The sequence below is a fragment of the Thunnus thynnus genome, chromosome 15 (genome assembly GCF_963924715.1).
Source record: "Thunnus thynnus chromosome 15, fThuThy2.1, whole genome shotgun sequence".
NCBI lineage: Eukaryota > Metazoa > Chordata > Actinopteri > Scombriformes > Scombridae > Thunnus > Thunnus thynnus.
The window spans coordinates 6955765-6967331 of NC_089531.1; the positions used below are offsets into that span (position 1 = coordinate 6955765).

The 11567-nt window shown below is 34.6% G+C and overlaps 1 protein-coding gene across 1 annotated transcript; it reads right to left on the minus strand.

The window, feature by feature from the left end:
• Positions 1–518: 518 nt before the first annotated feature.
• Positions 519–10404, minus strand: LOC137198355 (class I histocompatibility antigen, F10 alpha chain-like). Its single transcript, XM_067612129.1, has 8 exons — positions 10246–10404; positions 6862–7128; positions 4710–4988; positions 3944–4243; positions 2993–3097; positions 2405–2422; positions 2150–2223; positions 519–1665 (listed from the first exon to the last, which is right to left on the minus strand). Exons 1-7 carry the CDS (start codon positions 10295–10297, stop codon positions 2174–2176), a joined length of 1071 nt encoding a protein of 356 aa, XP_067468230.1. The 5' UTR covers positions 10298–10404; the 3' UTR covers positions 519–1665; positions 2150–2173.
• Positions 10405–11567: the final 1163 nt, after the last annotated feature.

Consider the following 11567-nt stretch of genomic DNA (forward strand, 5'->3'; position numbering starts at 1 on the left):
AACACAACAAAACAGAAAGTTGTGTTTTCTGGAAATGTTTGTTGTTTTTGGTTCAGTGAAATGTTGTTTCCTTAAATGTTGTTGTTTTGCACCTCACACATTATTACTAAAGAACTGGAGTAATTTCCTGAGACTTGTCGTGTCATCAGTTGCCAGGCAGAACTCAGTGCAACAGGTTTGTTCAGGGGAAAACCAACACACCAGTTTGAGCCTTTATGTGAGCAGTGTGAAGAACTTCAATAATCCAGGAGCTGCCAAGTCTCAACATCGGTAAAATGAAAACTGCACACAACCTTTAAATGACTGAGAACTAGAAAACAACTGTGATTCTAAACCTTATTTCTTCTATTTGTTTATCTCTGTTAAACAGCAGGAAGCTTTTAGGTCTGGAACAAGATACCGGCTGGAGCTTTTAGTCTCTGTGAAAATACTGAGTATTCAGGCAATATTCATTTTATTGTAACTACAGTCATAAATGAGTAAACAAACACTTAATAAATTAACAAAAAGAACCAAACTTTTGGAATTTTGGGGACTTTATTGAAATCAAAATACAAAAAGAATCAAACAGCAGTGCAACAGAATTTGACTTTCATCGTCATCCAACACACAAAGTGATTTTGAGCAACAAGCTGTTCAATGTCTTACATGTTTACAGAAACTCAGAGAAAGAAAACCCCTGTCCTTTACTGACCAAACTAAAATTACAGTATAATAATATGGAAAAGACTTAAGAAAGAACATTAATTAAGAAAAACAACTTGATTAAGTAGTAAAAACATCAAAACACACAAATCATTACTAATTAATCTAAAACTTTTAACTTGATCAATTTTAAAAGAAATTAACAAGCGAGAATATTTACACACCTGGAAACTAATGTTTATTCTGTATATTTGAGTGTTTGTGGTGGGCAACATGAAAAACCTTCTATCACTGTATATGTCATTTTATATCACTGTAGAGACATTTGTATACGTAAATTGTTCTGCAAATTCAATTAACAGATTATAGATAAAATGATCAGACAGGAATCAGTCTAACACTAAACCTGTCCATTAAAATAAATACCAGGCATATCAAGATACTTCATCAAACTGATGCAAAAATCCAGTGAATGAATTGTGACATGTATATGTGTGTGTGTCTCTGCGTGTGATTTTACCAGGTAAATCCCACCACCAGAAATATTTAACTAAGGATATTATGGATTTATTTTACATAAACACCAAAACCTGAAAAATATATTGTGTATGTATGAAGAACATTATGATGCTTTGGTTGTCTGACACATCTGACTTTACATCTCTCCAAATAAAAATAAAAACAATCAAACTGAATTTACCATCATTGAAGAAATGATTTGTTTGCCTTTTTGTTTCATAAACGATGATCAAAATCATTTAATATCAGATTTAACTTTTATATCTGTAAAATGTTTGTCAATTCATATTCAAATAATGCTTTTAAGACAAAAATGCCTTTTAAATTTGTTTTCTTAACAGTAATCCAATTTTACTAATCACCAACTAAAAGATTAACCAGATAACCACTATAATTCTAAATTTATGATATGATTGATTAATAACCAATTTATTGAGAGTTTACAGATGACAGGAGAATTTGGCATCTGTCTTTGCTTCAGTGCACAATTTATCCATAAACCTGAAGAGACAGAAAAAACAAATATATTAAATAGCATCAACATAGTTCACATAAATCTACACAAAACCACACATATCACATTATAATTATGTAAGATTGATCATACAGACCTAAAATATCAATTATTGAGTCATTGAGGGATTTACCTATAGTACTTTAAGTCATTTGTTTTTACCTCGTTTATCTGCGTTTTCTAAAATCGTTTTCTCAAAAGTTTTTAATAAAACACTTAATTGACCCTCTGATGTGAAGGTTTCTGAAGGTTTCTGCTCCTTTCTTAATATTTTAACTTTATTTAAAATAGCTTCATATTTGTTGTTAAAGACCAATTTAAAGTCAAAAAAAACTTCTTTGCAACTACAAAGTTTCACAGACTTCATAGTGGATGAATTAACAATCTAATAACATTATTTTGCAGATAGTTTAATGTAACTTTGTTTAACAAGAGCTGTAAACACTTCATTTCCCATATGAAGTAACTCACTGTGCAGGTTGGTGTGTTTGTCATTCAGGCTTCTGGATTCAGTTTCGCAGAGAGCTCAGAGCTGTTTTCAGAAGCTGTAAAGTCAGAAACACACAGTTAGTCCACTAATCCTGCACTGAACTACAAACAAGTCACACTGCAGGAAAAAAGTGCAGAAAATGTTTATCTGCACAATCTGCAAAAAACACATCTACAGCAGAGTACAAAGGGTCAGACAGGTAAAATAAATAAATAAATGAAAACAAGTTTACTTACAGTTATTAAGGACTTTGGCTGAAAAAAAAGCAGAGAAATAATTTCAGTTCCCACAAATTCCATAAATCCGAAAATATTTTAACACCTTCTTCCAAATGAATATGATCCCTTGTTCTAGTCACTCAAACTGATCCTCTGATACTTATTTTCCTATAACTTGTCTTACATCATCATATTATTGTCATTGTAGGATTATAAAACCAGGTACAGAGTGTAAACCTTTAAAGGTTGACATGTGTTTCTTATCTTAACACACAGTTCACACAGACTCCTGTACTGTTTAAAACACAACAGTGCAGATTCACTCTCAGCCTGAGAGCAACTAACTACCTTAAAATGGTGCCATAAAGTTACCAGTCAGTTTTAAAGGGACATGAATGTATCTCTAAGAGTAAACTTGTATTGAACATAATATATAAAGAAAAGAAGCAGATATGATACAGTATGATTTACATCACTTCATGTTGTTTAGAACAGATTTCAGTGAACTATGAATTGAAGTTTGCTTCACTTTTGCAATCAGGTTAAAAACATCAACTTAAAGTCTAAATTAGACAAATGAGGAAATCTTTCTGTTTGGTCTCTCACCTTCGCCATCTTTCTTCTTCTTGTAAACCATGAATCCAACAACAGCGATGACGATGAGAGCAACAACAACCACGGCAACAACGATGATGATGGTCATGTCAGTCTCTGTGGAGCAAAACACAACAAAAAATAGTCACAACCTGAACAATTGAAGCAGGTTAGAAGGAAAGAACATCCAAACAGACAACAATCATGCATATCAAGTGACAATCAATTTGTTGATTTGTATTTTATATTCCCATTTGTCTGCAAACAATAACTGTATTTATGCTTGTTATCCATGTTTAGCTTTGCTGTCTTTGTTTAGCTGTATGTGTGTGTTTGTTTCTTTCCTGTATGTTTATCTTTGACATTGTGTGTGAGCTTAATAAAAGTTACTGACAACTTTAGTCAAATTACATAAATATATTCATCCAGTTATTAAATTATTTCATCTACTGATCTTCTAAAACTGAGCAGTAGTTCAGTCAATACAGCTGCTGTAATCTCTAAACTGTGGTTACATGTCGTCTGAAAAATGATTTTTAAATTAAATTACAATTGTGGTAAAACAGACAACTAATATCAAAACATGAAATTTAGAAAAAAGTTTAATATTTTAGTTTTGTATGTTTCATTATTGAAACTGTTCTGTATTCATCAAAGTAAACAGTGGACAGACAACATAAATGTGTGGTGGTCAATAATCATTTCTTTAACGTATTTAAAAACTATGTCCTTAAATTAAGAAAATTAATTTTTAGTGATTGGTAGAGTCCTGTCAGTGTCACATGATCATCCTGAGATGAGTCACATCTATTGGTTTAAAAGTGATCTCAGCTGTAACTTTTACATTAAAAACTGGATGAAAGAAACAAATTAAACCACATAAGGAAACAAAGCACAAAAAAGAAACATTGTTACATTAAATGTGTGTTTCTTCATCTCCATCACTTCTGATTCCAGTCTTACTTTCATTGCTTCTGATCACAGCTTTGTCCAGTTTGGTGATGATGTTGTCCTTCACACCAGAGAGCTGAAACACACATTCGTACTTCCCCCAGTCTTCAGGTTTGACTGATGAAAGGTCCAGATCAGCACTCATCTGGAAGGATCCATCATTGTTGGGGAGAATCTCTCCACGTTCCTCATGAAGTTCCTCTCCATCTTTCCTCCAGAACATCATGGCTCTGTGAGGGTAGAAACCTGTAGCGTGGCAGCTGACTGGAGAGGAGGGAGTCTTCTGGAGGAGAGACACTCTGGAGGGAAGCTCTGGAGTGTAAATACAAAGACAGTTTATAATTTCTTTATTATTATTTAACTTATATTATCATTCCTTTTTAGTGTAATGTGTTTAATAACACATATATACAGTATATATGACATGCAAATAAACCTCATTGAAGTGTGATTGAGAAAAGGAGGGAGGGACAGAGGAGAAGAAAGACAGATGAAGAGAGGTGAGGAGTGAAAGACTAGATTAGAAAGAGAGGAGGAGAAAAAAAGTGGTGATAAATGTGAGAGAGAGTGACAGAGAGAAAATGGGGTAAAGGTGGAGGGAGGCAGAGAGATGAAGAGAGGTGAGAGAGAAAATGAAAGAGAAATGTGTGTAAACTGAGACACAGTGGCTCTCTGTATGTTGGTTCATATTTATTGTAATGTTACTGTAAGTTAGAAACAGAGGAGGCTTATTAACATTGTTGTGTCCATGAAACTATATCAGGTCATGTGATTTTACCTGTTCTCATCAGAGAGCTCTTCCCGTAGTTCACGTACTTCTTCAGCCACTCGATGCAAGTCTGGGTGACGTAATGTTTCCAATTGCCATTCTTTTCTTTGTCTCTGTCCAACCTCTGTATGATGTTGAAAGCCTTCTGTTTTGCAGCGGTCCATGTCATTGTCTTCAGGTCCAATACTATGAAGTCTTCTCCATCATAACCAAACTGAATGAAACCATTAACCTCTTCAGTCTCATCGTCCCATTCACAGCCGTACATCTCCTGGAAAATGTGGACACCTGAGAGAGAGACAGAGACACAGACTGCAGTAAACCAGAGTGAGATCTCAGCACAGTCAGCTATCATCAGTTGATATCACATCTTCACCACAGAGACACACTGATCCACACACACCAAAACAGAAGATCTACACCTTCTGCTGTTATTGGCTGGATGGAAACCACTCACAGCCAATCATCATCTGGACAGTGTGGACCACTCAGAGAGAGACAGAGAGGCAGAGACTGCTGGGAAACAGAGTCCATTTCCTGTCTTTACTACAGAGACACACTGCCTCCACTGAGACCAACACACACTTTATCTACACTGTTGAGAGTGGAGTGACTTCTCTCACTCTCTCTCTCTCACACACACACACACACACACACACACACACACACACACACACACACACACACACACACACACTGAGGTGGAGTCCTGACTAACACACACAGATTAAACCTGATCCTGGACTGAACATTACATCCACTGAAACCCTGCAGCCAGTGGATCAGTCCAACAACATCCTCTTCCTGTGAGAAACTACAGACTAGACTGTCCTGAAGCTCCAGAAGCTTCCACTGAAGGAGAGTTTTATTCAGGATTAGTCACTAGTGTGTGTGTGTGTGTGTGTGTGTGTGTGTGTGTGTGTGTGTGTCCTGTTCTGCAGTGTGTTACTACAACTGGTCAGAATAAGGATGACACCAGCAGGACCATTATAGAGACTGGGAGACAGTCTGTGTGTCCTGATTGGTCCATCCATCAGTCAATCATTTCATACAACCAACAGCTGTTTCCACCTGCAGATGTTGGCTTGATGCTGCCTGCTGGGATGAACCAACACACTGTGGTCACTACAGTAGAGTTAATCTGATCTAATCTGTACTTCTACTATATATTTAGAGCTGCAACTAATGATTCTTTCCATTATCAATTCATCTATTGATTACTTTTTTGATTAACTGATTAAACGTTTACTTTACGAAATGTCAGAAAATAGTGAAAAATGCCAAAAACAAGTTCACAGAGCCTGAAGTGAAATCTTCAGATTGATTGTTTTGTTTGATCAACACTGAACAGAATTTAATTTTTAATGATATAAAACAGATAAAAGCATCAAATTCTCATATTTGAGAAACTGGAACCAGCAAATGTTTGACATTTTTTCTTGATAAATGATTCTTAAATGATTATCTGATTATCAAAATTAATTTTCTGTTAATCTACTAATCAATTAACTGACTAATGGTTTCAGCACTATGTATGTTTATTATGACACAGACACACTGTGGTCCAGTAAAGTTAATCTAATCTAATCTGTAGTTCTACTATATGTTTATTATGGGATGGACACACTGTGTATCAGTACAGTAGAGTCGTGCTGTGATCTGAATGAGACGTTTACCGTGTCGTCCTGTCAGTCAGGTTTATTAAAACATACTGTTACTTCTGTCATACGGGGACCCGACAGAAGCAGCCTGTGTCCCATTTACAGTCCTGCACCGTAGTTTAAGAAACCAGGCGGTAATGTTCCTCTATCAGCTGTGTGTTGTAAAACTGTTGTGATAAACAGGTTTCTACACTGTGGGCAGTTCAGTAGATTATTCTGATCTAATCTAGTGGAGATAAAGTGTTAATAATCTCTGTTGGTTATTATGGGATGGACAGAAACACTGGATCAGTGCAGTATAGCAGCATCCAGGAGTCTCAGTCTCAGTAATGTGTGTTTTAGTCTGTTTCAGTGTATGTGAGTGTAAAGCTCCATATAAAACAGTGTTGATGAGGAATGATGGTGTGTGTGTGTGTGTTCACATTTGCTTACTATTATACAAAAAACAGGATGAAAGCAGAAACAACATTTTATCAGTAAACAGTGAAACATAAACAAACCTCCAGTTTGGTTGAAGCGCTGCTTTACAATGTCGATGTTGGCTTTGAAGTACTGATGGTTACCCAAACAGATCTGAGTCATATTCTCCCAGTACTGTGGATCATCTGCTGTGACTCTGTTCATCCAGTCTTGTTTGGGTTCATTTCTCTTGGTGTTGCTGTCACAGTAACTTATCTGAACATCATCAACCATCCCAACATCCACATATTCTGGGAAGTTTGGGACTTGAGAGGACCCAGTGTAGAAATACTTCAGAGAGTGAGTCACTGTAAGAAAAAGTTAATGTCATCATTTCAGTTTTCTCAATTACAGTTTTATGAATAACTTTTACATAAAATAAAATTATTTTCCTGTGCACAGAATCAAAAGGAGCTACAGTACATCCTCCTGATAATCTCTGTTGTGCAGTCAATAAATAAATAAACTGATGCAGTAATTTTACTCCAGCATTTTTTTTTTTTTATTTCATATTTTTGATCAATTTTGTTTTGAACAACATATTTATTCTGAAATAAAATATTAAACCAGTCAATTATTTAGACATCAGATCATTCACATGTCTGACTTTCATTGATAAATGAAATTATTTAAATTATTAAATTTTGTTATTTTCTACTGCTGGATATATTTTTTAGTGTGAAGTAAAACTCCAGTTTAGTTTCCAGTTAGTGGAGACGTTTATTCTTCAGGATCATCATTAGTAGCGTCTGCTCCTCATTATTGTTTTAGTTTGAAATATGAAACCATAAACCTGACAAACTATATATCAGTCCCTCCAGGATTCACTGAGTTTTTTGGTGATTATTATTCCTGCAGCAGCTTTTCTCTATGATACAATTTGTGATGTTTTATTTGCTCTGTTTGTGGTAAAATTGTGGGAATTGAGAAAAATTTCAAGCAAAGGAAAATAATGCGATTTTTTTAAAAGAACTACTACCAATGAAGTGTCATATGTAACCACTTCCTGTGCACTGTGATGACACGAGTTACAAAGACACAAAATACAACAGTTGGTCTAAATCACAAGTCTGTTCATTTCATGGTTGTATTATAATCTTCTTATATTGATTTTTGCCATTTCATGTGGAAAAGTTGCAGTAATTTAGCTAAATTGCAAACTCACACAAATATTACAGAGATTTCTTGTATTTGTGTTCATTATTACGCAAAATCACAGTTTCCTGGAGGGACTGATACACGCTGCATGTGATTATAATTTTATTTTCTATATTAAGCTATTTAAAAAATTTTGTATTTGATTATATTACGTCCATTATGGTCTTTATACTGTAAACTGTGAACAATGACAACTTAGGTTTCTTCTTCTTGAGGTTTTACTTCTACTCATTCAGTTTAGAAGTGGGTTGTTTGGCTCTTTTCTATTGCTGTTGTCATTTCTCATCATTAAATAACAATTAATTTCATTTTTATGACGTTGTTGACAGAGGTTTTATGGATTTTATATGTTTGATCTTCTGAATTCTATGACAATCACAGAGAAATGTTTACGGTCACAGCTCTATAAATAATAACTTTCTCTTGAGTGATATTTTTACTCTCATGTGCTCATTCTGTACTGTTTCTATTAGTATCAGTTTATACTGGATTAAAAGCAGATTATTAATTGACTCTAATATCCAACATGAACTGATCATAAGCCAATACAACAAACCATAAAATACAGTATGAAGGACACTAAAAATGAACATCAACTAACACTACTAGTGATGATAACAATAATAATAATAATAATACATTTTATGTATAAAGCCATTCTTAAGATACTCAGATACAACCAGACAAGTTACAGATAATCTACTAAAATAAAATAACATACAATAAAACTGAATTATCTGGAAATGAGTCTGACCTGATCTGTGTTATTAAGAAAACAGTTGTATACATTGTTTTCTTAACAACACAATCTGTTACCCAAATGTAAATAATCAGCCAAAAACACAAAACGTATAACATATGACTGGAACCATAACTCCAAAAGTGATTATGTCAGTTTTTTTATGCACTGTCTGATTATCAAATGTCTCCTGGTGCTTTTAAAGTTGTGTTTACATCACTAATGTTTGTAAAACAAGCCTGTATTTTCAATTATGATCATTTAAAGAAACACAAAAGCTGCTTCTTTTCTATGTTCAGTCAAATTATACATAATAAATATAAACAGTAGCCTATACATGTCAGTGCACCTGTGGGTCATAGGTCAGAAATTACTGAATGGTTATTTATCTTATCTACTTAATTACAAAATAAACTTTAATGAATAGGAAGGTATTTCATCATTCCTATTCTTTTTGATATTAAAGATATTGAGTTCATCCATGAGTTTACATACAAAGCACAGTTTCAAGCTGCATTATCATCACATAACACAGCGCCTCACTTCACTTATTGGTCGTTTGAGGACATTAAACTAACCTACATGTAAAGTGAGCTCTAAATATACCAGTACAATTTATGATTAGTTAATGAACATGTTATACATTAATGTAGGTCGATCTTAATTATTCTACATGAACTACTCCAGAAACATATGGCCGTATGCAGAAGTCAGATGGTGTTTAGTTCCGCTTTAACACATTAACAAACTCAGTATCTCCATAGAAGCCCGTAATTAGTTGCTATCTACTAAACGTTTTCAGTCAATCTTACCTGCTGACACAGAGCGACACAAGACAAGCATCACAATCACTGTCCTCATTTTTAATTTGATAAAGAACTCAGAGGGGAAATTTAAAAAGTTATTTAATTTGAACTTCACCACGATCGAGACTTATTTCTTCCTCTTTACCAGCGATAAATGCAACATGCGCAACATCTTCAACGCTTCTGACCAGTAGAAACTCAGAACTGGGCATGCGTCATGCGTAACCAGGCAAAATCAAACAACTCAGGTTGTTAATAGAAAGTGAAACTTAAATTAGGCAGAAAGAAAACAAAGAAGAACCACAAAGATCGGGACAGAAAGATTAAAAGTAGCAAGTTCAACTGTGTTTAAGTGTAGTTTAAAATGTATTTTGTTGCATTTTAGTTATGTTTTCCCTAATTTCTTTATTTATCTGAGTGTGTGTTGGACTATTTGGCGCTGCGTAATTGCGCTGCCATTTTGTCCAGAACGCGCTCGGAGCGAATCGATCTTAAAAATCCTGATAAAATAATATGAAATCAAGTAATGTCCCTGATTAAAGATAGTAAAAGAAAAAAAAACATGTTTTAGTAGTCCCTTTCAGAAATATAGCGTCAATCTAGCCAGAAATTCAACAGATTACCCAAAAAATAGAGATTAATCAACGTGTTGATCACATCAACATCAACCGACTAAAAAAACAAAACAAAGCAAAAAACAAAACAAAACTATATTGACTCACCTGCCGCCGCGCTGTGTAGACCCAGGAGGGCCAGAAAAACCAACATCTTCATTCTGAACTTCAGAATCTACAACTTAACTGTCAACAAATACATTTCTTTATCCAGAGACAGACAGACTGTATTTCCTGTACGAGCTTCGAGGCTGAACTGAGGACAGGCAGAGGCGCTGAGTTCTGAGCCAATGGGAATTTAGTATGAGCGTCGATGTCACGTAAATTAGACAGACTGAAAACAGACCGAGATCAGAAAAGAAAGAGGCCATAAAAGGTTTATGAACACTATGCGATGATAATCGTAATAATCCCAAATGTGGTCTAAATTTGACTTAATCCAATTATTTGGTTGATTTAGTTTTTCTAAACATAATGTTGTATAATTGCGGCAGTTAGGTTAAGTTATAACATTTTTCTTCCTGACCTTATTTGCACTTACTTACATCATTATTAAAAATTACAGTAAGAATATCTTCACCCTAAAATGTTCAGTTTATAGACATCCTTAACGAATAATTGATTGAATTATTGAACACAGATTAACTGATTGGAGAAATAAAATTGAATCAGGCAAGAAGTCATGACAACTTGACAACAGTGGTGAAAGAAGTACTCACATTACTTTACTCAAGTTTCCAGTGGTGGACAGTAACTAAGTACATTTACTCAAGTACTGTAATGTAATGTTGAGGTATTTGTACTTACTTTACTTGAGTATTTCCATTTGATGCTACTGTATACTTCCACTCCACCACATTTCAGTTGGAAATATTATACTTTCTACTCCACGACATTTATTTGACAGCTTAAGTTACTTTTCAGATGAAGATTTGACACAATGGATAATATAACAAGCTTTTAAAATACAACATTGTTAAAGATGAAACCAGTGGTTTCCAACCTGGCTTTTACGTCTTACAAAAAGCAGTGTGTAGTCGGGGTCACATTTCACATGTCTATGAGTTGTTAACAGCTTCACCAAATAGTGATTTTACCCTCTAAACTTTTCACATGGTTTCATTTCAATAAATGATCAAATGATCCAATATTTCACTAAAAATCAAAGATTAGAGAAAAAGTCCACAAATTGAAAACAGATTTGTGTATCAGAACTTTGTCTTTTTCTTCTTTCCTCTCCCATTAATCATGTCAAGACCCCTCAGATTTATCTGCTGACCCTTTGGAGGGGCCCAACCCCTAGGTTGGGAACCTCTGGACTAAACTAGCTAACTGTATATAAAGTAGTTGAAACTAGCTCCACCTCCAGCAGCTACAACAGTAACATGCTGCTCTAACACTGATGCTTCAGTATTAATAATCTAATGATG